General features: G+C 55.4%; 1 protein-coding gene across 2 annotated transcripts in view; it reads right to left on the bottom strand.

Moving 5' to 3' along the window:
- Positions 1-26,804, bottom strand: part of SCUBE1 (signal peptide, CUB domain and EGF like domain containing 1) — a 122,064-nt gene that overhangs the window by 70,875 nt on the left and 24,385 nt on the right. For both annotated transcript variants that reach the window (XM_072973640.1, XM_072973639.1), the window contains exon 4: positions 7,677-7,811. In XM_072973640.1, the coding sequence (XP_072829741.1) occupies positions 7,677-7,811 (135 nt within the window). The remainder of the gene's footprint in view (positions 1-7,676; positions 7,812-26,804) is intronic.

Here is a 26,804-nt window from a genome sequence, read left to right on the forward strand (position 1 = left end):
CACACCCACAGGGAACCCAGCACTCACAGCTGATGATGGAAAGCCCTGAAACAGGGCAGAGAATGTCCCTCACCCTGCAGGAGCCAGGATGGGGCCCCCTGGGTCAAGGCCTGCCAGACCCCACAGTGTGGGAATCACATCCTGAGGAAAGGTTGAAGGGGTTAAATGAGGTAATACGAGGGTGGCCATATGTCTTCGCTTGCTTGGGAAAGTCTCAGTTTATACCTGCTGCCCTGTCACAATTAATAGAGCCTCCTTTCACTCTCTAAAGTGTACTGGTTTGAACATTAACTTATATGGCTCCCAGTTAAGACAGGCAAAGTGCTCATAATGTGCCTGGTAGAGTTCTTAGCTATTCAATTGTTATTAGAATGCTAATGCCTGACTGCTGGGCGGGTCCACGAACCCATATGTAAAGTGGCACAGAACCCACATGCGTACGTCGTGCTAAAGCCAGCTCCCTGGCGCTGGCTCTGTTCTCCAGTGACGTAAGGAGTGACCACAGAGGGGACACTGGGCCACGGGCATGTGGGTCTCTCCTTACTATTTCTGCATTTCCTATGACTCTATAATTATTTCAAAATAAAAAAGTTGTAAAAACCCTATTATTTTGCCTCTAGTTATACTTGGGTACAAACTTACAGATAAAATGAACAGATCCTAAAAATAATTCATGCAGGGGTCCAATAAACAAAAGGATTAACTCTAATTGGCCAGAGGTCACGGGCACCGTCATTCAGGGCACACCTGTAAACTCGCAAACAAGCGGGAAGGGCGGGAGCGAACAGCTGTGGCAGAGCCCAAGCCCTTCCCTGACCGGCCGCGAGCCCTCGGCCTCCTGCCCACATGTACGTGTGGGACCCTGGTGGCTGGTCTTCATAGCAAGAGCCACTAGGGATGGTGGCACGGGAACGGCGGCCAGCAGCAACATCAGGAGTTACTTCCAGCCCGGAAGTCTGGGGCGTTCAGCACGGGGACGGACATCAAGAAGCGCTCTCTGGCCCTAAGAGGAGCGGCTGTCTTGGTCACGAGTTCATAACAAATTGCGTGGACTGCAGGGAAAAGAGGCCAGGCCAACTCAGGCTGTTCCCCTGAAGAGAGCAGGGGAGGGGGCGAGCCACTTCAGAAACTTTCCACCACAAAATGTTTTTTGAACTCTTGATGCTTAAAGAGGCACCTGTGACACCCGGAGAGCTGGCGCCCGTGGAGCTGCCGGTGGGGCCAGCTGAGGCGGCATCTCTGCTTCTCCCGGGTCGCACCCCACCTGGGCCGGCGGCACAGAGCGGGCCCAGGCCGCGTCGGAGCCCTCCACACAGTCTGCCCAGGCTCAGAGGCCAGACTGCCAGAGCCTGGGTCCTGCTGTGCTACTGGCTGTGCAACCTTGGGCAAGTTTCCTAACCAATCTGTGCCTCGGCTTCTTAATCTGTAAATGAGGTCACAGTAAGGATGCAACGTGTCAGGCCATGAAGAGCGCTCCTAACAGTGCCTGGTACACGGTGAGCACACGGGAGACGCGGCTCTCCTATCCCTGTTATCATTTTATGCAAAAGAAGCCTCGCTTCCTATTCCTGGCTCCCACCTTTGATTCTGGCTGGAGCCAGTGTTACCCTTGATGCCAAATCTTGAGTTTTGTGAAAATGCGGCCCTGAGTGCCACAAGGAATGCTGGTGGTGGGAGGGCAATATGGTTCCCTACACATGTTTATGAGCATTTAAACAGGCTCAGAAGGACATTAAATGTTAAATGCGCTCAGGTAAACCCATGACATCCCTACTGGGAGAGTGCCTGCCTGGCATCCACTGCGCATGGGCCTCGGCCTTGCAGGAATGCAGATGCTCAGCCTCCCCACGGCCTGTTCCAGCGCATCCAAGATGGGAAAGGAGGCAGCACAGCAGGGCTTTGGTATACGGTCAACCGGGCAGTGACCTCACAGAGCTACCAGGCCCCTACCACTTGGATAGACCACACCGTCCATTAGCACGTGCTGCCAGGAATCTGCCTGCACAGCCTGAGGATGTGGAGTGCCTGGGCCCAGGGAGTTGCCAAGACCTGAGCATCACTCTCCTTCCTCCCTCAGTCCTTTGCAAAGGGCCCGCGTCAGCATAGGACACAGAGATGTGGGGAACTCAGTCCCTGCCCTCTGGGAGCTCCCAAGCTGCAGGATGCAGGCAGCAGGTGCGGGGTGGAGACAGAAGCAGCTCTCTGAGAACAGAGGAGGCAGAGCCTGCCAGTCTTCCCTGGGGCCGGCTCAGGACAGGCGCTGCAGTGAGTGAGCGCTCCTGGGGAGGGCTGAGCGGGGCTGGGCTCCCCAGCATGAGGAGCAGCCTGAGCTGACAGAGGCCTGACGTCTTCCTCATGTCTGGTTCCCGACTGTGGTGCCCAGCAGGGGCCTGGCACAGTGCTCAAACCTTCAGAGAGGATAGGGCTGGGCATCCCTAGAGGGCAGGGGCTGGTCTGATCTCTGGAGCCCTAGGTGGGACAAGTGGTGGGCGCTGGCGAGCTGGTGCTGGATGCACGGGTGAGAGTGAGGCCAGTCGTCTCCACGGGCCTGTGCTGCCCTGAACACGCATAAATCCAAGTGCAAGGGCCACCAGCTCACAACTTGAAAGTGAGTTCCTCTAGGATGAGGCTTGACTCCTGATCTCCTCTCCAACCTCAGCTGAAGCTCAGGCCTCAGCCAGTACCCAGCACCCAGCATGCATCAGCAGAGCCAGGCTCAGTGTACACCCAGGCCCCGACTCTGCTGCTGGCTTGCTGTGGGGCTTGGGTGGGCCTGTTTCCTCATCTGTGATAAAAAACAATAATAAAGAGCCCACATTTATTGAAATGATCTTTTCAACTCTACTAAGTAGGTACTATGACTATCTCCATTTTACAGACCAGGCACAGAGAGGTTAAGTGACTTGCTCAAGGTCACACAGATGATGAGTGCTGGGATCCCAGCCTAGGCTGCCAGGCCCCAGAACCTGTGCTCTAATCATGATGTAACAGAGACGACAGGTGTCCTCTGGGCCAGAGGGCCCGTGGGGCTGGGCTCTGACACGTGCAGCCCCTCAAGCCCCCTGCCAGCCTGTCCTGCTTCCTACACCTGCAGGGACGACGCGACATTCCTTCTCAGTCTGGTGCTTTCCAGCACTACCAGAGATCAGACCACAGCGGGCGTCCGGGGAGGCTTCAGAGCACAGCTGTACAGGGCGGCTTCCTGGGGCGGGGCATGGTGGGGAGGGGAGACGGCTCAAACACCTCAAATCCATTGCCGTCGCAACAGCGGTGGCCCAGGATCAATGCCAGTGAGAGGAGCCATCCTTCCCCAGGCTGACCAGGAGACTGTTCGCATTAATCTCCTCTGTTCAGAGGGGACACTAGGGCCCCAGAAGCCCCGGGTCCCTCCCTCCAGAGTGTTTTTCTCAGCTGGTTATTATAAGGCAACTCCTAAGACCCTTACTGAGCGTTTAATCCCTTTTCTAGGTGGAAGGCTACACAGGAGACCACGCCTGCCTGTGCTCGCGCAGGGATCCAGGGCCCAGCCAGGCGCCTGGCACGCGGATGAATGAGAAGCTGATCTGCAGTCACACAGCTCGGCAGACCTTCCAGGGCCCCTTTCCCTCCCTAAATCAATTTTGCTCAGACTGAAAGAAAGAATTCTTCACTCGAAGCAAAAAGTTCATCCAGGAGTCACCTTCTTGGCGCACAGATATGACATAAGTTTAAGAAAAAAGAGCAGGCGCAGAAGAGGGAGAGCGCGTGAAGGTGCTAGCTGCCCGGCGGCCCGTCCACCCGGTACTGGAGAGGCCCCCTGGGGCACGTGACCACGGTGGGGCAGCAGTGGCCGGGAATGGTTTGGACTGGCTGCCCGCAGGCTGTGGGGTGGAAGTGGGACTTATCACTTGCTGGGCCAGAGGCTTAGTGCGAGGTTAAGCGTGGGCTATGATGGTGCCAGAACCAGCTCCCGGAAGTGCTGAGCAGAGAAAGACGGGCCACGGAGCTCAGCAGCTCTGGGTCCCCTCCCACCCAGAGCTGGGACAGAGGAACAGCCTGTGTCCCTAAATGAAGCATGAGTTCTAAAGACCTGAAGAAGCTACCTGTATGAGTTGCCACCCCTAGGGCAGGCCCTGCACTTGGCCCCTTCAAGCATTTCCCCCAACGGAGCTCCGACTCGCCTAGGAGGGATTACTGGTCCCAATTTATAGACAGGAGGCCCAGAGCGGTAGGAGTAACTGCAGAGGCCACATGACCAGTGGAGATGGAGAAAGGCTGAGGCCCTAAAGCTCCCAACTCCAGCCTGGCAGATGTACATGCCTTGGGCCAGGGTTTACACTGGCGCCTAGGAGGCGGGGCCACTCGGAGGGGCTGAGCCCCATGGCCTTGCTTCTCGGCCAGGAGCCTGGTCTGACCCTGGCTGACCTTGCTCAGGCGTCTGGCCCCCTCTAATCAAAACCAGCCCTCATGCTTTCCCCCCACTCAGGGGAGGCTCCAAAGGGCTGACAGGCATTAGGAAGAGTCAGATGACATGAGGAATCTGATTTGAGGATCAGAGGCCACTAAGGTACAAAACAAGCTGGGTCTCAGCACCCTGGACACACTCTGATTTTAAGCTCTAAGAGTCGTCACCATAGTTGACACTCAATCATGGTGCACAGTTGTCATGACAACCGACAGAGGCTCAGGAGGGAGCAGCTTGCCCAGTCACCCAGGCCCGTGCCCACACACAGGTATTAACGAGTGGTCGGCCCACGTCCTGAGCAGTGCCCTCTTCAGCCTTCCACACAGCCTTCAGGAACCCTGGAAATGCTGTCACTTGTCCTTTGGCAGGTATCCAAGAAGTTGTCTGCTGGTTTTCAGATTTTTTTTAAACATTTTTTTTATTGAGTTATAGTCCTTTTACAATGTTGTGTCAACTGTTTTTCAGACTGATTCATTTTCCAGATTAAAAAATTGAGAGATTGACACACAATTCCTAATGAGGGAAGGGACTTCTTAGCCAATATACTGGTTAATGTAGACTGAGGTTGAGTTCCCCTCCAATCTGCATTCTGGTTAAACCTAGATTCCTGGCTTCACTTAAAAATCTGGATCTGGCCACCCAGGGCCTTGGGGTGGGGTAGGGCACGTGGACTCCAGGCTCCACGGCACGACTCATCTGAGGCCCAGCCGCTGCAGCATCCAAGTTCCCCTAGAAGTCCTCCAGCCCCCTCTCCAACATCAGTTCCCCACCTCTGCTTAGCCAGCTTCCCGTGGCTGCCCCTCGTGAGATCCAAACCCCTGCCTGCATTCCACCAGCCTCTCAGGGTCTGGGCCCTGCCGAGCTCCCCTCACCCTGGGCTCACTGGGCCTACCATCCCGTCCTGCATTCTGCGTTTCCTGGGAGTCTGGTCCCTTCCCACCTCAGGGCCTTTACACGCACCCTGCCTGCCCCCGCCCCCGCCTGCCCCGGATTGCTCCGTAGCCACTCTAGCTCATTGCTTGGTTTCAGCTCATCTGTGGCCTCTTCCAAAGTGACTTGGGTGACTCCTATTTCTGTCTATTCCTCCACCCAATTTCTCTCCTTGCCAGCCTCATCCCGTCATAGCTAGTGGCCTGGGCTGGAAGCCTGACAGTTACTTCCCTACGTATGGCCTGGGGCAGATCCAGTCACTGGACTGGGCTTCAGCCTCCTCACCTGTCACCAGGTCTTGCCAGGCTGATGTGACGGCCAGCTCAGAGTAAGCGCATGACCCCAGAGTAGCCACTGTCACTGCCCCCTACAACACTGCATCCCTCTGACCCCCCAGCTCTGGTTTACATTGAGGCTTGCTTTGTAACATCCTTACTGCAACGAATGCTTACAGCCAAACCAGGACCCGGTGGCAAACAGGACACAGCCGCTGTCTGGCATCACGCTGTTCTTCCCTTCCTGCCCACCCTCCTTTCACCCAGGGGCACAGCTTCACCTGAAGCCCTGCTCGTGGGAAAGCTGTTCTTCAAAGGCACAGAGCACACACAACCTGGCTAAAAGGGGCTCAGGCCGCCCTGGCCTCGGGGACTTTACAGCTTGCTCAGAGCAGTGGTCGCCCCGTAAACCCCTCTCCTTAATGAAAGCAGGACCCCCTTCCTGCCACCAACACTCACTCTCTTCCCCATAAATCTGCTTTTTATAAAATCCGACTTGGGCCCAGGTTCCTCCTCATGGGCAGCTTGACCCCACAGCTGGGAGGTCTCACAGGGCGCCGTGGGAGTCTGGAGAGCACGCCTGGAGCGGGTGCCCAGGGGCGGCGGAGCTCGGCCTTTCTGTCCTTCTGGAGACACGGCAGGGCTGGGGACTATTGGGCCGCCTTGTCTTTGAGGAAACTGCCTAAGCAAACACTAAGAACTCTGAGGAGTCTAGTAAAGTAGTTCTGCTTCATTACCTTGGGTTCTATATTTAAAAAAATTTTTTTCTTTTCTATCTCAGGAACTGTTTTCAAATAAAAATCACGCCCAGGGCCGCCAAATCTCACTCATAATGTACACTGGGGACTTTATCCCCAAGACCTGGTCCCACCTGCCAAAGACCCTACTGGGTCCCGTTTTGCAGATGAGGAAGTTGAGGTTCAGCGCAGCAGAGCTGCCTGAGGAAGGGCTCCCAGCCAGGGAGCAGCAGAGCTGGACTGACACCTGGTCCGGCTGACCAGGAGCCCAGTGCCTGCCCTTCCTATTCCCCGCCTTTCAGTGTGAACCACTCTCCAGCCTCCTGCTGGTGGCACAGACCAGAGGCGAGGCCCTTACAGGTGGCTTCCGGCACCTCCTCCTGGTCTAGAGTCAGCCATGGGGGAGGGGCTCAGGCTGGGCCTGGTCCTTCTTCCACATCTGCTCCCTTGAATGCGCAGACCGGCCAGGCCCCAGGAGCTCGGCGCCACTCTGCTGCAGCACACAGCCTGCCCCAAGATTCTGGACCTTGCCATGATCTTAGGCAGTATGTGCCTCCACACCTTCCAAAATGCCATTCCCTCTGCCTGGAAGCCCCTCGCCTCTAAACACTTGGGTCCTGGCTTCTGGCCAGCTGTCCCATTTCACAGCCCTGCTGCTTTGAGCCCTGACTGACCACCACAGCCCTGATACCACCTGCTGGGCTCAGCTGGAGGCCAGGCTCTGTCCCAGCCTGGGGCTGTTTCCAAGGTTGCCTTAGTACTCCAGCTGGCTGGAGTGTTCCCTGCCCCTCTGCACTGCCCCAGGCCGGCCCGCCATCCCACCTGGCCCACAGAGGGCAGCAGGCTCCTGACCACAAGGACCCTCTGCTGGCTGGTGACCCAGTGGACATGCAATAGACTGAGAAACCAGCACTTGGCCTGATCAGGCCTCAAGTCCCCCTGGGGGAAGGAGACCATAGAGAATGGAGCCCTGCTCTTTCTGGCCACAGCCAGCCCCCAGCCCAGAAAGGAAAACAGCTTCTCTGGTCACATCTGCCCATTTGTGGCCCCACCTCGCCTCCACATAAAAACACCAGAAACACCAACAGCCCTGGTGTAGGGGGCGGAGGGAGGGAGCTGGGAGGCGTTCCATGCAGCAACACCAATAGCACAAAACAGCCTTTCAAACCACCACCAAAGTTCCCTGCCTTGACCATGAGGCCCCCAGAATCAAGGTTCTGGAGAGGCGCTTTCAGGGGCCACCCGTTTTCTGGGGGTGGGGTGTGACTGGTGAGCACAGGCAGTACTCACCGTTGGAGCGGTGGATGCAGGTGTGCTGGTTGTCGCTGAGGAAAAAGCCGCTGTGGCACTGACACTCGTAGCTGCCCATGGCATTGACACAGATCTGCTGGCAGCCACCATTGTTGTCCTGACACTCGTCCACATCTGTGAGAAGAGGAAGAGAAGGGGAAAGGAGGAGTCACACCTGGAGCTGGAAGGGGGCGTGGTCCGCTCCCCCAGCTGCGAGGAGGGGGCTCGGCAGGGCAGGCTGCAGGGCAGTCCTCCCGAGGTCCTCCCTGGGGTGCTCCGCCACGGCACCTCCCGGGGCCATGCTCAGGGGTGGGCGGTACCGCGGCTGGAGTCTAGCTAGCCCTGGCCTTCCCATGTGCCTGGCATGCCTCCAAGCATCTTACCAGCTTTAACTCCTCAATTCTCCCAGCAACCCTCCCTATATGGTAGACCTAGGTATTGGTCCATTTTATAGATGAGTAAACTGAGGTACAGAGAGGCAAAGTCATCTGTCCAAGGTCCTACAGAGGCAGGATTCAAACCTGGTGGTCTCCCTCCCAAATCTGGGCTTTCTCTGACGTCTCGTAACTCTCCCTCTCTAGGAAGACTGTGCAACCTGTACCGTTCACCCCCAACACTCTGAGTCTTGCCAACTAAACTTCACCATTCCCTTTCTTCAATCACACCTCAGATTTATAACCAGCAGCACAAGAACTCGCAGTTAAGGAGAGGCTGAAAGCCAGGGCAGCCTGCTTTCTGCCTTGCAAATTGATTTCAAAAGCCCAGAGAAGGGGAGATTTTTAAAAGGCCCTGACCTCTGGCTGCCAAGCCTGCTGCAGAAGGCTGCCAAGCGGTCTTTCCCACTCTCCAGGAGAGACAGACCTCAGGGCCGACACTCATTTTTGACCAGAGGCTGCTGGCACAAAGGGTGCTATTGGCTGAAAAGAGTCTTTATGGAGTTCTGGTCTTGAACAGAACAGCATGTTTCAATTACCGAAGTCATAACCCCCTACACTGTCAGTTTGTTTAATGAAAGAAGGGCTTCTTAAACCTTAATGTGCCATGTCTGTATTGTCATTTTAATAGGCAAATATATGAAACCACAAAGGCAACGTGAGCTACTGGCTGCTTTGAGCCAATCCCGCGACCCCCAACATACACACACAAGCGCACGCACACGCACTCACTTTGGCATTGAGCTTTTTTCTTTTTAACACAGCCATCTTTTAGTTCTGGAATCAAAAGGGTGTGAGAAGATAAAGAATCAGGCAGTGACCTGCGCTGAGCCGGGAGAGGACTCAGCTCTGGCACTACGTCGGCTGGGTCCTACTGAGGCCTAGGGACCACAGACACTCCGCTACCCACGAGACCACGCAGTTGCCTTTGAGGCCGACGGTGAGGCAGGTCATTACTCTCCCACAAGCTCAAATGTCAGCTGTGTGGCAGCCAGGAGGGAGGCAGAGCTCTGAACTCTAAAAGCCACCAACAGTTAGAGCTAAAACGGTAAAGGTGGCCCTTGCTGAGAGGAGATTGGGAGGGGGTCCTGAGGGAAGCTGGGAAGGCTACAGAAGATTTTTCTGAAAACCTTTCTCCACTCAACAAATCTCACTGATGGTTCCCTAAAGGCCCAGAGCCAGGGTTGCCTTTGTTGGGGACCCTCCCCTCCACACTCCAGCAGTGTCTGCTGCTGGGGGTCTGCCCCTGCTGGCACTACACCACGAACAGCTCTAAGCCAGGCACTGTGTCCTGTTCACCCCGTTAATAACAACAGGAAGCTGACCCTCGATGAGTGATCGCTAGGTCAGGCATGGGGCCTCCTCCATCGATTCACTCAATTCCAGCAGCAACCTTGAATGATAGGTTGTGTTACCAACTCCATCTTACAGATGAACTTGGACAAAGTCACACAGCTGCTCGGAGCAAGGGCAGGACTCAAATCTGCTGTCCAGCCTCCGGGTACATGCCCTTGGTCCCCTGCTAAGCTGGCCACACCAGCAAGCACGTTCAGACTGAGGTGATGAAGAACCAGCTATTCCTGAAATGAGCTTGAGCTGGGTGTCACCTTGGATGTGTCTATGACTCTAGATGCAAACACAAAGCCAGCTCTGCCTGCCATGAGCAACATAAGGAAATCCCAGCATACCTGGGTTAGTCCTGTCTGTCCCAGCGACACCCTGGGGAGACACTTATGCCCACGGGCCGGCACACACATAACAATGAGATTTGAACTTGGGGAGCTGCTCCAGGGACTCAATTCAGACCCCTTTCAAGTCCTGTTCTTTGCTGTTCTTCCCATGGGTCTCAGATTCCTTGCTCTGTACCCCAGCTTCTCTGGCCCTAGTAAAGGTTCAATTGGTAACACAAACAAAACAGATACAGGCCCTGAATAGTGTGGAAATACTACTTTGACCCCACGAGCTCCCTGGTGCCACCCCTCTGGTCTGGCCCACCTCCTCACCTCACTGGAAGCCAGGAACCAAAGGACAATGACGTAACACATCTATGGAGCCTCAGTGAGCTGGCAGAGTGGCTGGGCCTTGGGACAGAGCTGTTTACACTAGCAGGGAACAATGACTCTCCAACGCTGATGAATAATTTGAAACAAATGCGAAGTCATGTAAACATTTCTTCTCCCCAATCCCAAATGATAAAGCCCCAAGATTAAGCAGCAGGGAAGAGGGGTTGCCTCCTCTGCACCCTTTTTCCACTGTGGTCCAAACACAGGCCTCCTGCAAGTTGGACAGGAAATCATAGTCTCAGAATCCCTTTGGGTAGTCCGCGGTCACTACCAACTTCTCTAGGGCTGGATTAAGGGCCAAGGCCCACCTCATACCCCTCCCAACCCTGTGTCCCCAGCCCTCCAAACAGGACCCTCAGTGAGGTCTGAATAGTGACCAAATGGGGCGGCTGAGTCCTCGAGATGGCTGCGCACTGGCCTAGGACAGTCTGGGTCCACCTGGAGGCCTTCACCAGGCCCAGCACAGCACGATGGGAAATACTCAGTTCCTTGGCCCTCCGGACGGGGGCAAGCCCAGCGCACACTGCTCCTTGGCGCCAAGGACTTGGCACAATGCGCTGTGCTCCATGGCAAGGAGAGAGCCTACACCTGGGAGTCAGACACCTTGAGTTCTGTCCCTGGCCTGTGGCCTGTGGGAGGTGCACGGTCCCATCCACAAGAGGAACTGCTGACTGTGCTCCAGGAAGCCCTCCTGGAATGCTTGAGACACACACCTCCTCCTTCTCTCCCGTGGAACTGACTGTTCCATGCACAGACGAGCCCCTATGTGGGGACTGCCCCCCAACCCAGCATCTCCATGGCCATCAAGGATGACTGGGCAGGGCTGGCAGCCTTATTTTCATGAATAGTAGCCCTCACTACTGGCCAGGCCCCGGCTGGGGGGCCAAGGCTTTATCTTAACACGTCTGCACAGCAGCTCCACACCAGGAGCACTGTTCGCATCATCCCAGTTCTCAAATGAGAAACTGACAGGGGAAGAGACTTGCCCAGTGCTATAAGATAGGTGAAAGCAGGTTCTGAAGGCCAGCGAGTCTGGATCCAAAGCCCTTACTCCACTCTTCCATGATGTGGCTTCTCTGAATGAGGATGCTTTGAACCTAATCATGGCGGTGAGAGTAAGTTCCCTGGGTATTTATGCTTACAAACCTCCCCTGACTCAACACACTGATATCTCCAAAGCCCAGGGCAAAAAGCCCCCTCCTCTCCGAAGTCTTCCTGGTGCCTGGCAGAATTTGCTGGCTCCTGGCTCCCAGACGAAGCATACTTTTGTTTACAACTTTCTTCCTTTGCCCTGGATCTCAGGCTTGGCCATCCTGTCTCTGCTCTGGGCTGAGGACAGACCTGAGTCTCCTGCATATCCCTGCACCCAGCAGAGGGTCAGGCTGAGTGGGTGCTCAGGAGTCAGCAGGATAAACTGAATGGCACCTGTGTGCTTGCGCACACCCGTGACAGGGACCACCACCATCCAAGGCCAGTCCCCTGGAGCAGGGCGCCATCCTTGTTCCTTCTAGGCATGCAGAGGGGGCTCATTCAAGGCTCTCCACAGCCTGCCCAGCTCTCCAGTAGCCCCACTTCCTTCCACTGTTCTCCAAACACACACTGTCAATCACCCGTGCCTTAATGTGTAAACGTGCACCTTTTCCTGGGACCCACTCTCCCTCCTTGTCCAGACAGGAGTTCTTCCTGCCTCTAAATCCCCCCCAAATTTTGTTCATTCATTCCCTCTGCTAACACTGAGTACCTACTATGTGTTCCACTCCCCGTGAGCTGCAGGGGCACCTAAGGGTATACCACTGGTTAAGCCCCTGCTCCCTGAGCCGCCAGCATGTTGGATCCAAGTATGGAGGGGGAAGGCTTCATGGAGGAAGTCATGGGATCTCAGCCAAGGAGGGCTGGGACATTTGTGATCTGAGGCTGGAGGATGAGGAAGAGGAATTCTGGAAGCAGAGTCTTGTGGAAGGTACAGAGCAGGGCGTCGGTGGGGCTGCCTGCAGGAGTTCTGGAAGCTTTGTGGCCTGCATATTCTTTATCAAATAGACTCCACCAGGGCTCTCACAGACCCGGCCCGAACTGGGTCCTCATGGCCCCTCTTCCTACCAGTCCTGCTGGCAGAGGGGACAGTCCCTGGGGAAGACAGCTATGCAGCCTGACAAGGCCGAGTGTCATGAGCCCCAAGGCCTCGGGCGGAGGCTGCGCCCATGTGCAGCGGAGGCCCTGGGTGGGGTGCGGGGAGGGCTCTGCCCCTGAATCGTGCTGGCAGTTCTTGGGCCTTCATTATTATTTACGACCACAGGTGACTGTTCCCAGAAGGCAGGGTGCTCCTCGGCACAGGGACTCAGCTACAAAGCAGAGAGGAGGCCCCGGGGGTTCCAGGGCAGACTCTGGGAGGCTCCTCTCGGGAAACTCGTTTAATTGGCAACAGAAGAACTAAAGGACAGAGTGTAGAGAAAGGACCCGAGGCTCCAGCTCTGTGAGGGTTTGGCATGGAGCTCATTGTGGGCTGCCTGGACCAACCAGGTCACCCTCTGGAAGGCCCCAGCCTGCAGCCTTCCCGGGAGGACGTTTAGCACACAAACGCATCTTCAGCTGTGCCACCAGGACTGCTGGAGCCTTAGCCCTTCTGGGTCAGGGTGGGGGTGGCAGGTGGGGGTGCGGGGAAGGGAGGGAAAGCTGAACTGCAGGAGCCCCGCCCTGGGCTCAGCCGGCGGGGCTGGGAGGCACCCTCTGAATCAGATGGTTCCAGCAAGGTCTGGGGTGAGAGACACAGGGCCTGCGCTCCTCCGAGGCTGCTCCCCAGCCTGGGGCCCCGTGCCTGGTGCGCAGTGAGCTCTCATTTGTTCAGCAGACAGCTGAGGGAGGATGGAAGGTGGGAGGGAGGGCGAGCGGGAGACAAGGGCGCCAAGGAGGGCAAAGAGGGACCTCGCTCCAGCTCTGCCCTCCCCGACCCGGCCACCCCGGCCTAAGAAACCCCCTCATTCTGTCCCCGCCACACTCAAGCAGTCACCAGGGCTAGTGACTTTCCCTCGTCGCCCTGCCTGTCTTGCCTCCACTCTGGTGGCACAGCCCTGGCATGGGCCCCAGCCTCTCCCTACAAGTGTCTACATGCTCCTCCTAGGTCTCCCGGCCTCTAGCTTCTTCCTCCCACTCCCAGTGGCCACTGTGATGACGCGAGTCAGAACAGGACACAGCCTCCGGCACCAAAGATCAAGTCCAAACAAGGTCTGTGGGGTCAGGTGCCCCCACCTCACTCTGCAGTGCCCTGCATGAGCACAGGTCCGGATGCGGGGGTCGGGAGACAGACCTCAGATGTGACTTCCGCCCACTTCTGCTCAGTGCGCCCACCACTCCCGGGCACAGGCCGCCCCTACCCCTGCCAGCCGCTGAAAGGTCGTGCCTGGGATGGGCCATGTGCAGTGATGGACGCAGCTGTTTTCCAGCAAGAAGGCGTGTGGAGCCGACACCAGTGCGCCGTGGGGGGTTGCTTCTGAAAGGCGTCTGCACGCAGGGCTGTGGTTCGCCCGTGAGGTTTGCTTTTTGGCCCAAGGTGCTGGTGGTGTTTGTCTTTATTAATAGCTGGCTACGTGTCCTCCTCTGGACCAGGAATCCAGGTTTGCAGTTATTTATAATAACTAGAAATTACTTCTGGATCCAGCTTTGGTTGCTTTGAGTTTCCCATGAACACTGCACGATTTGAAACAGAGACTCCGTGTTCTGCTCGGACCCCACCCATGTTCTCCTGGCTGCCAAGAGCCTACTGTGTGTCAGGCCCTGTGCCCAGATCCAGCATTCCAGCTCCCAACAAGGATTCAGGAACACAGGCAGAGGCATCGGCCCATCTCAAAAACCAAACTCAACCTTCAATCCAGAGAACTCCCTCCTGGTTCCTGAGAGCTGAGGCTCCAGCCCTCCCCTGGCTCCCTTCAGAAGGGAGGCTTAGGCAGAAAGGCCTCTTGGCTATGGAGCGGCTCTTGCAAAATTGCATTTGATGAGTTAAGTGTAAATAAATGAGAACCAGATGGATTAGATTTCGGGTAAAATACACATGGGTCTTAGAGCTTTGGGGCCTGGGTTCTGCCAGATCCAGGACACTCCCTGACCATCAGAGGAGCTGGCACAGCAGGCAGGAGGTGTGACTGGGGTCTCCTGGGACCCGTCTGCCTCGGGGTCTGGGCATCAGCGGGGGCCTTCTCTGGGGCTCCTGACTCCCCAGCAGGTCAGCTGAGTGTGGAAGACACAGGGTCTCCCATTGCAGCCCTGCTCTGACACCAAGCCCCTCAGGCTGGGCCTGAGTCCAAGCTCAGCGCTGGGAGACGAGGCACATGAGTGGTGGGGTCAGCTTTCCAGATCCGCACGCCCACTGCTCACACCCAGACCCGAGGAGCCAGCCCAGGGCAGGCCAGAGCTCTGCTGAAGCTGCTGGTCTTCAGGCTCTGGCCACTGCATCCCTCATCTGGCCCCACGTTCAATCCCAGCTGCTGCCTTGTGGTCCCCCAGTGATGGCTGAGCAGCATGAGCATCTAAGGACCGGGAGTTCGCTGCCTAACTACAACTGCTGACTGTTCCTCCTTATGACAATCTACATGGCGTCCCCCTGTGACCACTGCCTGTGGGTCCTGGTTCTTGCCCCTCCAAGTCACATCATCTGGGGTCCAAGATGCAGTAAGTAACACACTGTGTGACCTCTGGCAGGCACTTAACCGTTTTGGGCCTTGGTTTCCTTCTCTACAAAACAGGGATGATAGTACCTGAAGTTGTTCTGGGAATTAAAGAAAATCATGGAGGTAAAGCACCTAGCACAGTGCCCGGCACAGAGACCACCGATAAATGTTAACAACTGTTGAACAAAGCCACCGCAAGTGCTCCGGAGATCACAGGCGGAGGCGCCTTCTGGGGGATGGCAAAGTCCCTTCCAAGTTGGAAAACTGACAACAGACCACATCCAAAGGGAGCGGAGAGTCTTGCCTCGGCCTTCTGGTCTCCGGGCAGAGCCGCCTCAGCCCGGGAGTTGCTCCCTCGCCGTGCAGGTTCTGGCCTGCCCACCACCTGGGTCGCCCTTCTCGGGGCGCCTGGCCTATCAGGCACTTAATTGGAGAAATGCCTATTCAAATCCTTTGCCCATTTAAAACCTGAGTTGTCTTTTTACTGTTGAGTTGTGAGAGTTCTTCTATACCCTACACACTAGACCCTTACCAGACATACGGTTGGCAAACACTTCTTCCTGTTCTGCGGACAATCCTCCCTTTAAAGCAGCCTCGGGCAGTGCTGGAAGCTTGCTGCACCTGTGCAGCCAGGTCCATGAAGCCTGGGCTCCTCCTGGGCTCTGTTCCTGGGGGAATGTCACCCTGTCCCATGGCTTTTCCAGCCTCCTATGTGCCAATGCTGCCCAAACCTCTAGGCCCGCCTGATCCACCATCCCCCGGATTTAGACATCAATGCCTGCACTTGGATGTCCAACGGGGCAGGACACACCTAGCATGTCCCATGCTGAACTCCTAACTCCACCTCCTACAACAAAGACAGAAGAACAAAGCAAAGCCTAGTCCCACCCTCAGCCTTCCCCATCTCAGCAAACGGCAGCACAATCCACAGCTGCTGCAGCCAAAACACCTGGCGGTCATCAGCACTTCTGTCTACTTGGAACTTCCATTTACTGGCATCTTCTGTGTGTTTGGTTCTGTCTCCCCAGAGAACAGAGTCCCTGAGAACAGGGATATCTTGAGTGCTGCTGTATCTCTGCCCTTCATCTTGCCAGACCAGCTCTTCCTTTAATCTCTCTAGTAAGGGCAGAAGAGGCTGCAGAAGGTGGAAGGGACCCCCCTCCATCCCCTGCCAGTTCCTCAAGCCCCTGCTCTGTGCTAGGCACTCTCATCACAGTGTCTCGTTTGGCCTCAGCCTGGGGCAGGAGCAGTGTTATAACCAGGAGCTCCAAGCACTAAGCAGCCTGCCCTCGGTCCCCAGTGTGTGAGTGACAGAGCTAGGACGGGAACTGGACGCTTTCGTCCCCCCGCCCTCAGGCTTCTGACAGGGCAGCTGTGAACGTGATCCTGGTTGGACATCTGTGGAAGGCACTGTGGTTTTCAAAAGTTTCCTTTAATGGGGATAAGAACGGAGGACTGGAAAGAGGGAAGGGGAGAAAAACCAACCAAACAAACCCTGGAACCAAGGTGAGAAGCTCTAAGAAAAGAAAGGGGGAGAGCTCTGACAAGATTCTTCATGAACATCCTCAGCGATACAACAGGCCCAGCTGGCCGTGATCACCCTGCCAGCCTGCGGGCGAGCGGGCCGCCACCCTGGGAAACGCGCCACTGAAGCAAGGAGGGCCCAGGAGCACCCCAGGCCGCCCTGGCTGACAGGTCCTCGGGCCAGGCCACACTCCTGCTTCTGGCCAGGTCAAATGCCTTATGCCTCAGTTTCCCACCCTGAGTACTGCCTGTAATTCTGAATCTTCAAGCAGCAAATCTTCCCGATTAAACTCAGTATTTTCTTCCAACTGCCAAAGCTGTTGAGTGTAAAATCCGGCCATTTCACTCATCAGGCTCCTGAGGGTGCTTCGTGGTGGCCCGTTCTCCTCCTTCCCGCTGGGGCCGTCCACGTGCACACCAGCCTCCATCTGGGAGTTCTCTGTGGGCGGGAGGGCTCCCCTGTGGCCCCCTGCCCCTGCTGGGACATCCTAACTGGGCTGGCCGCGAGCTGGCTCATTCCTCTGACGCTCGGTGGGCCCTCACTGCCAGGCCCCGGGTGGGTCATACGGCCACATCAAGGACTGAGAAATGATTTTGTGCCAATAGACTTGACACATTGAGGAAAGTAGCAGGAAGAGCACTGATGTGGCACAAGGGAGCTTCGTGGACAAGGCAGCACTGAGCTTGGCTGAAGCACCAGAAAGGCCGCCATGCCTCCCATGGCCAGCCCCACCCTTTCCAGCCCAAATTGTGGCACAACCTTTCCAGGGATTCCTGCCCTCAAGAACCCAGCATGGCTCCCTATCACCTGTCCAATAACACTTTCATTATTTAAAAATGTGAATTTACAAGGAATTTTGAAAAATAGGGAAAAAAGGATCAACAAACTTATACTCTGGTTACAGTCACAATCATGAGGGCACAGTTTGCTGATTTCCAGCCTAGAATAAGTCTGCGTGAGCCACTGTCTCACCCAAGTCATCTTTCCAATGCCCACATCTTCCTCCAGTCACTTGTGCTTGTCCATTCACTCATTCTCTCCACAAGGCCCCACATTCAGCGCAGGGACTAGGCAGCGAGCATGAGGTCAGGGCCTGCCCTCGGGGAGCTGCCAGTCCAGGGGGAGAGAAGTGGTAAGCCCAGGTAAGACCAGGGACTAGCAGCCCAAGCTGAGAGGCAGGGGCGCCCCTCTCTAAACTGCACAAGGACCAGTGCGGGGAGAGGTGTGTCTGGGGGTGGGGTGCCTGCCAGGTGTGTGTGTGTGTGTGTGTGGTGAGGCTGCTGCAGCAGGTAGGGCCCGCATGTCTGTTGAAGGAGGGGCTAGGAACCAGGCTTGAGTCTGACCTGCCGAAGATGCAGCCAAAGGTGATCCCCTGCCATTCATACGTTTGCAGATATAAATCTCCAGGTCTCAGACTCAGAGCAATTGCATGTGTAGCTCTGCTGACAGACCACCTTTTTACACACGGCTGTCTACTCCTGAGCCCACTCTTCAACCTGGCCGAGCCTTTCCACCTCTAGGTCTTGCACCTGCTGTTCCCTCCTCCCCTCGCCCATCTCTGTCCCCGCCTGGTGACCTTTTACTCATTCCTGGCAGGGTGAGGACCCCCGCCCCCCGCCAATACTCGATGTAGTGTTGATTATAGCAAGGATGCCGCGCTGGCGGTATTTCTTCACAGAGCCTAGAGCTCCCTGAGGGTGGGAGACACATGTCACAAAGCTCCAGACCCCCTGACCCAGCAGATACAGGCACTCAAGGGGCAGTGGCTAACCCAGGGGTTACAAATCACTTCCTCCAACCCGATGGCCACAGCAGCAGCTCTCACTCAGGGCCCGCAGGCTGCCAGGCGCCCCACACCCTGGACTTTGGTTCCAGTCCTGCATCTCGGCTACGTCATTACACATCAACAGTGAAGAAAGTGCTGATAGCGCACGGTGGGTGGGGTGGGGAGAGCAGCGGACAAACATCGACGCACGGTCATAACCATATAAAGTCCGCTCTGCACACAGATGATATCAGACAAGAACATTAGGACATGAGAGCTGTTGACTTGCTGGGGTGGTGAGCGAATGGGGGAATTATTCTATCTTTTCTATTCATTTCTCTGAGTGTTTCTGTATAATTATTACACGTGTGGAAGATGGGTAAGTAAACAGACCTTTTCAACTCTGCGTGATGAGCACCGGGACTCTGGCCAGTCCGAGTGCAGGACGGGGAGCAAGTCATCCCGCAGGAAGGCCAGGGGAAAGGGACAGAGGGGCGAGCTAGAATACTCGGGACAGGCAAGGGGAGCCAGTCTTCCAGGCAGGAGGAAGCCCAGAGGGGACGAGGACAGGCTTAATATTCACATGAAGAGAAAGCAGGAGTGGCAGGCAGAGCCCAGGTCACGAGAAGCTAGCTACCAGGCTGAGGATGCCAGACTCCTCCAATAGCAACAGAGGCCCTCTGAGGGGCCTCTATCAAGGCTCCTCCAAACAACTCCACTGGCTCCTGACCCCCTGGCAGCCAGCACACTGGCCAGGGCAGGGCAGGGCAGGGCAGGGCAGGGCAGCGCGCGTTAGTGCAACACCTGAGAGGCTACTAAAGACGCCAGACCAAGCAGATGGGTGGCTGCCATGGTTACCTACTTCCCATGAACAAGGAGCGCCAGCCGGGTGCGGGCCGTCTCCGCCGTCTAGTCTATTTCCAGCTGCATGTGGTTGGGACGAGGTGGGTGACAGGGAGGTGCTGGGGCAGCGGTACATGGGGTGGCTCACAGCCACTGTAAACAGCCTGTGGGTGCTGTGGGTGCTGTCCAGATGCAGCCAGGCCTGGCCATGCCCAGAGTGACCCCAGCACCACCCAGGGAACAGACTGCTCCAAAATAAGCGAGGCTGCTGGCAGAGGAAGCGCTGTGCTGAGGACTCTGGGACACCCGTATTTGTTGATAATGCCCCTTTTAGGCACACAGTTCAGCTCTGGTTTGGGGCACATGTTTTGGGGGTAGAGTATTTTTAAAGAGCCTTCACAAGACACTTATTTTTTGTTTATTTCTCTGAGTTCTGACCAAGCCCTTGGCGCATGGACTGCAAACAAGAAAGATGACGGAACATGTCTGCTCGCCTGTCCAGTCCTCTGCAACTCGGTGTTTTTCTTTGCTGTTTATGGACTTGGCATTCTCCACCCTGGGACACAGCAGGACTTCTTCCTCAAGCCACCAAACTGAGACTTATTCAAAGGTGAGGCCAGCACAGGAGGATGGACAACAGATTTCAACCCAGTCATACCCATGGTATTGTGATGTGGCCCCTGACCTGAACTTGCAACCAGAGGGGGAGCAGGAAGGAGAAGCAGCGGGTGCTCCTGATGCCTGCTGGGTGCCTTCATGCACCCACGGACCCACTGCTGCCCACAGCTCCCTCCCAGGGCATCCTTCCCGAGTAAGAACAGCGAGAGCGGAGAGCTGGCCCCAAACCACTGCTAGGAAGGGAGCTGGGGGCCGAGGCTCGATGTATCTGATTCCCAAGTCCTCGCTCTTCCCTCATCTAGAACAGAGACTGGAAGGAGCTGGGCATGGAGATGAGGACGGGGAGGGGGCGTCCGAGCTCGGGCAGCCACAGGGGGCTGTATCACACAGGCTGCTAGGAGACCTCCCCCATGGATGGCGGAAGCACCAGGCTTGCTCACTCACCACTATCAAACTGTGCTCCCCTGGACAGTCCAGATCAAACCTTCTGCCCCATTCCTGGACCACCTGCCCATCTCTCCACCACACACACAAGCCTGTGCTGGGCCTGGAACAAAGAGCTAAGTCACTCTGGAGCTTGGCCCTCTAGGACCTCCCGTGACAGGAGAGACCCACCCCCCCAGTGTCCAGGGAGAAGCCCGGGAGCTCAGTGGGGAGGCAGAGGGCAGCCTGGGGGCTGCAGGCTGTGTGCAACTCAGGGAAAGCTTTCTGGAGGGCTGATGCCTAAGCTGAGTCCTGAGAGACATGTAGGGCTCAACCAAGCAGAGCATTAATGAAGAGCCTGGGGAAGGGTGGCTGGGGCAGAAGGGACAGCAGGTACAAGGACGCTCCTGTGGGGTACGCTTAGGGAAGTGAAAGCTGTTCAGTGTGCTGGAGCTCACAGCTTGAGAAATGAGAGAGAGGTGCACAAGGACTGCATCAGGCAGGGACAAGGAGGATCTGGCAAAGGCACTGTCCCCGAGGATACCCCGTGCCATCTGGACATCGAATCACAAGATGTTGGAGGGAGAAGGCTCTGACCCAGCAGCCAGGCCCAGGTGTTCCAAACAGTATCCCTGGACCCGGGACCTTGCAGGGGTGGGGACTGCATACGGAGAGCAGGGCTCTCATTCCTGCCGGTCTCACCTCCATTTTAGTCAGAGCAGTGCGACCACTGCATGATTCCGCTTGAAATAATGGGTCCTGCTCTGGAAACAAACGGCCATGAAGTCTGCAAACCACTGGTTGAATCCCATCCCTCATTTCACATTTGATGGGGAAACTGAGGCACAGGCGGTAGGGGGTTTCCCAAGGTCCCCCAGCAAGTCCATGGCCCCAGGAGCCTGATTCCCAGCCCCCGCCCTTTTACCCTAGCACTCGCCCAGCCATTCTGCAAGAAGCGTCTGGGAGGGTAAGGCCACGGCTCTGCCCACGTCCCTCCCCGCCGGCCCCCCGTCCTGAGCTGGCCACAGGTGGGTCACGCCACCCCGAAACACACCTGGGGCCCCATCAATCCACCTCCCTCCCTGCTCCAGGAGATCCCTAGTTCTGTAGTGATTTGGGGAAAAGAGAAAAGTTTATAAAGATGCACACGGCGCCCAGTGTTTCCTTTTCTCTGGCCAAAGAATTTCCATCAGATTAACAGTTGTAAAAAGCTGGGAGGGGAAGCGGGTCTGAATCCAACTCGTCCTCTGACAGCAAATCCCTCCAACCAAGCGCATTCAGATCACCTGAACATGGGCCAAGAATAGGGAAAGGGGGGAGGAGAGGGCATAAATAGAGAGAACAGGAAGAAACCTCTCCAGTTTACCTTAAAAAATATTGATGTTTATGGAGTAAGTATATGATGACCCGAAGCTGTTTAGTTTTACATTAAGATGGTCAGCACTTTTTTTCTCGGCAAGAAATGCATTTGAGCTGTTGAAGTATAAAGACAAATAAACACAGACAACTTGAGCCTTCATTAAAGGTTCAAGGGAGCAACACATTGTCTCCAGCTGTCCTGCAGGATGAGGGGGGCACCTTCAAGAGGGCTGAGGCGCAGCCCTTTCATCCTGCCAGGGCCCGGCCCGGCGCAGGGAGAGCTGTGACCGCTGCGCCGACACAGAGCATCTGGGCGCCCACGGCGCCTTCCTTCCACATGTGCAGCTGCGCTCCTGGGCCCCGCCGGGGTCTCCCCAGGTCCCCTCCTTCTCTTCTCCCTCTGCTTGGCAGTCACCTGCACACCCACCTCTTGATCTGATCCTGACAGACAGGGATCATGTTCCTTTTGTAGAGAACAAAACTGAGATGGAGGTGATGTGTGTCCCGGGTCACAAAATGAGTATATGGTGGAGCTGGGACTGTAAGCCCCGGTGCCATGTGACCCACATCAGTGGACGAGCACAAGCACCAGTGCAAGAGAAGGGAGAGGTATCTGCCCTGGGAGGGTGGTGAGCAGTGGCTCATTTGGCAGGAGAACCACGTGGAACACGAGGCACAGTCCCCACCCAAAGGGTTTCACACACAGCCCAGGGAGAAGGCTCGTCCCCTGCATCTTCGCCAGCTCAAAAAAGACACTCATTTTCTGTAAAAAGTTTTCTGGCTTTGCACACGAGGAATAAGTGGTAATTAGGTAATTCACTATATGTGCCAGGCATGGTGATATGTGCTTTGCAAAGCTGATTTCATTTGGTCTCTGCATCATCCCTGTAAATAAGCACTGTTATTACCTGCCCCCCACCACACACAGATGAGGATAGAGAGGCCCAGAGAAGTCAAGTTACTTGCTCAAGGTCACACAGTTAAGCGAATGATGGATCCAGGCAGGCTGATTCCCTGCGCTTCTTGGGGGCTGGAAATATGTCATTCATTTCAAAACCGTGAGCTCCCAGCCCAGGACATGGCATGGGGCAGGTGCTCATGAAATCTTATGAAATGAGTGAATGTTAAGAGCTCTGAATTTCAATGCCATCAGAAGCTCTAGGCTCTCATAATCCCCCCCGAACTTCAGACCTGACTACCCCCACAGACTTCTGAACTTGTCTTCCATTTCCATTTGAATGGCTACTGATGACCTCAAATTGAACCTGGCCAGACTCTTAGTCCACCCCCTCCCCATTCCACCCCCGGCTTCCCCATCTCAGCCACAGCAGCGTAGCCACACAGTAACTCAGGGCAAAAAACTAGCGGTCGGTCTTGATTCCTCTTTTTCCCTTACTTCTTACATCTAGTCCGTCAGCTACTCATTTTGGCTTTGTATTTAAAATATATTTATTCTCGTCACCTCCACCATTGTCTCCCTAGACAGAGGCACCAACATCTCTAAGCTAGACCACCCGCGTGGTCTCTGCCTCTTACCCCTGTAACACGTTCTCTATTTAGCAGCCTGGAAGCAAATCCCTTTTAATTAAGATGTCAATCCCCAGTCAAAATGTCCCATAGTTTCCCAGCTAATTTAGAATAAAATCCCAAACCCCTTCCAGGGCCTATAAGGCCCCACGTGACCCGGCCCTGCCCACTCCTGACCTCGTCTCCAGTTCCTCTCCTGCCCTCCAGGCGCACTGACCTGTTCCCAAATCAGCCAGCTTGTCCCCACCTCGGGCCACTGTGCTTGTCCCCCTTCTTCTGCCTGGGTGGGGGGGAAGATCTTCTCTAGATCTTTCACTTCCTCCTCCTCCCTGAGGCCCCTTCGCTGAGCCCCCTCCCCTTGAACAGGTACAGACCTTTGTAACTGCCTTGACAGGTAGAGTCGGGTGGAAGTGACTTCTGAGGCTAGACTATAAAGCTTCCAAGCGTCTTGTTCTCTTGGGACCAGCAGCCATGCTGTGAGGAAGCCCACGCCAGCCCACGTGGAAAGACCACACGGAGAGGCTGCCCATAAGTGTTCTGGCCAACAACCAACATCAACCGTTAGACGTCATCAAAGCAGCCTCCGGATGATTCCAGCCCCCACCAAGCCATCTCCAGCCTTCACGTCTTCCCAGCTGAGGCCCCACACACTGCAGCCGAGACAGCCGTCCCTGCTGTGCCCTGTCTGAATTCTTGACCCACAGAAGCCTCAGGCGGAGTAAAAGGATGTTTCACACCACTAAGTGTGGGGTGGTCTTTTATGCAGCAATAGTAACAGGAATATCGCCCCCTCCCACACCGCCCACCCTTCCCCCATCACTTTCTACCACATTATTTTGTTTCACTATTTTCCCTGGAGTTGATCTGACTGAACTTACTTTACTGAGTTAGGGGTTTATTTGTGCACTGCCTCCCCCTCGCTGGTGTGGGTGATCGGTTGCCTTTGTTCACCACTCAGGGTCTCCTCAGCACTTAAAACCAGGTCTGGCATGCAGCAGATGCTCAGAACAATTTTTTTGAATAAACTAATGAGTGTTTACTAGGTGGGAGACTTGTGTCACTGCTCACGTAGCCCTTTCTACCTGTCATTAGGGTCGTGAACATGTCTGTCTTTCTCACGAACCTGGAGGTCCTGAGCCGCAGGCTCCACCTAATTCACCTGGATCTCTGCCACGTGCCCACCACAGAGGTTTGCTGAGCTTGAAGACCCAGGTTACAAGGCACTTCTTCAAATTTGTTTTATCATTCATTCTTCAAATATTTATATGCCTATGATATGCCAAACACTGTACCAGATTCCGAGGGGAAGACAGAGAGATAAACAAGACAGCTTCTGCTTGCAGGGGAGAAGAGAGGACCCCAGCACACAGCCGCAGCAGAGGTGTGTACAACATGGTCCCAGAATACTTTGGAGCAAAGGAGATGTGGGTGGGATCTCCAATGACAAGTAGGACCTCAGGTCCATACTGGGAGAGGGGTCACAGGGAGCAGCTCCGACAGCGGAGATGTGCAGAAGGACTGTGCGGGTTTCAGGAAGGCTGGGCCAGAGGGCAAGATGAGGGGTGAGGAGAGGAGGCTGGCAGTGCTCCGGCCTGAGGGGCCTCTGAGCCAGGGGGCAGACGAACTGGGTGCTGCTGTGGGTCGGAGCCACGGAGCTGTGTGAGAGTGCTTGGTGGTAACAGGGCTCTGCGCGGTCACCTAGGGTAAGACAACGTCCTGGAGAAGCTCACAGGTGACACAGGCCCCTGCACGGCGGTAAGACCTGCCTTGGCCTGGGAGGCAGTGCAGGCTGCGGGGAGGTGAACTCAGCAGCCAGGGCCGCCCTTGCGCCCTGTAGCATGCCACCCGCCAGCCTGGCTCAGCAGAGGCTAGGATTTCCCAGTGACCCCCAAACTCGCAGGGGTGCAGAAGCTAACCCCTACAGAACTGGACCAGCTGCCCAGAGTTGGCTCTGTTCCCGGTGCCATGGGCGAGGGGTGGGCAGTGGCTTACAGGCTTGAAGTGGCACATGAACAGACCTGGGCTCTGGTCCCAGCTCTACCGCTTACCAGCTGTGTGACCTTACATAGATCGCTTCCCCTCTCTGAGCCTCGGTCTCCTCATCTGTAAAGAGGGGAAACTAACAGCTCTGCCCAGGGATGCTGTGAGCACAACATCCTGGATGACTCTGGCTTACGGCAGAGACTCGCCCTCATCTCACCTGAGTGCAGCTGCCTACCCAGCACAAGGCCGCGCACACGGTAGGAGCTGGTAAGCGGTAAGAGGAATGGAGTGAGCTGGTTAACAAAACAACTTTCCTGCCCAACCGGCTACAGATGACTTCTTCTCATCAGGGCAAAAAGTGCTGAGAAGCAAGTCCCACATTCAAACTCTGAGCAACTTGAGAAACATATTTTTCAGTAAGTCAAGATAAAGACTGGGGTCGCAGAAAACATCTGGCCAAGTGAACTAATGGCTTTAGGGGAAAAGGAGCCTTGCCTTGTGGAGTCGGGAAAAAATTATCCACTGCTGGTTTTAATTTAAGATGAAAAAAAATCTTATTCTATTAGCCTAAATATTGCTCTTATGTCCAATTGCATGGAGTTTGGAATAATATTTTTCAAACAGAACTACTGCTATTTCAAGTAATTACAATGCTAAAAGCAGTCATTTGGGGTTGAGCAAGGATCTCATCATGGTTTCAATTCCCTCTGGTGTCATTTTCTGTTACATTTGAGAAATTCCTCAATAAAGATGTCAAACAGAAAGAGGGTTTTACTCCCCAGAGGACAGATTTGGCCACCCTCCAGGACACAGTCCCAGGCAAGCCATCTCCACAAGAAAATAACCTCACTTGCTCAAAAGAAAAGAAAAAGGTTCAGCTGTGAAAACTTAGGCAAGAAAATAACCCTTCAGCCATCAGCCTCATTTCTCCTAGTTACCTCAGAACGCTTCTCAACTGCGCTGCCCAGGCTCCGTTCCAGCCATCACCCCGAAGGAATGCAGTGGTGGTTGCAAGAGGAATGTGACAACCGGACAGGACTTTTGACCCAGGCTTCTCGAGACAAACACCAGGAGATGCAAATGGGCCTAGCTGTCCCCGGCGGGTGACGGGTTGTGAGGTGGGACTCACAGTGACTGGCCAGAGATGCACAAGGCAGCGATGATGCAGAACACAGAACCTTCCAACCACTTGGTCAGGTTCTGGGAGCCTCATGAGGCAACATGGACACAACTTCTACAGAGATCAGGCAGGTAGTTAAGTGACCAAAGCTGGCTGGTTGTGAGCGACAGGAAACGGTGGGGACTGTGGCAATCAGGAGAGCATGCACACCTCCAGAGAGGGCAGCCAGCTCGCAGCTGCTGCCAGTCGCTGCTGGTACCACGCTGAGACGTGGGCAAGAGGTGCCCTTGCTCTCGGCTCCATGCCTTGAGGGTCTCTGCTCTGCCCCTCCTGCGGCTGCAGCCCTCCCCATGGAAGGAGGAGTCACAGGGGGTCATGTGCACCTGGAACACACACCCACCCTTCTAGACCACATCCTGGGTGTCTGAGACTCCCAAATTCCCTATCTAGATGGCCCCAAGCCTGGCTGTTCTTGGAGGGGCAGATGACAGGACCAAGCAAAAGGGAAGACGGTTTGGGGCAAGTGGCCAGAGCTTAAACACTCAGGTGAGGTGTCCTCAGGCTCCCTGTGGTGTCAGATGGAGCCAGGGGTGAGAGGAAGAGGGTAGGGAGGAGGCATTGCCCTGGCTACCACTTTTGGGCACAAACCTCCAAGGAGTCCTCCTAGCATTCTAAATTCCCGTGTAGCCTTCCATGCCATTAGGAAGGAATACTTATCAAGGTAGAAGAGACTGAATATAATCTAGTTTTGAAGCTTTGTAATAAGTTTTACACATTTAGCCACATGGGAAACAGGCCTTCATTTACACT

Source organism: Vicugna pacos, chromosome 12 (assembly GCF_048564905.1).
Source record: "Vicugna pacos chromosome 12, VicPac4, whole genome shotgun sequence".
Lineage (NCBI taxonomy): Eukaryota > Metazoa > Chordata > Mammalia > Artiodactyla > Camelidae > Vicugna > Vicugna pacos.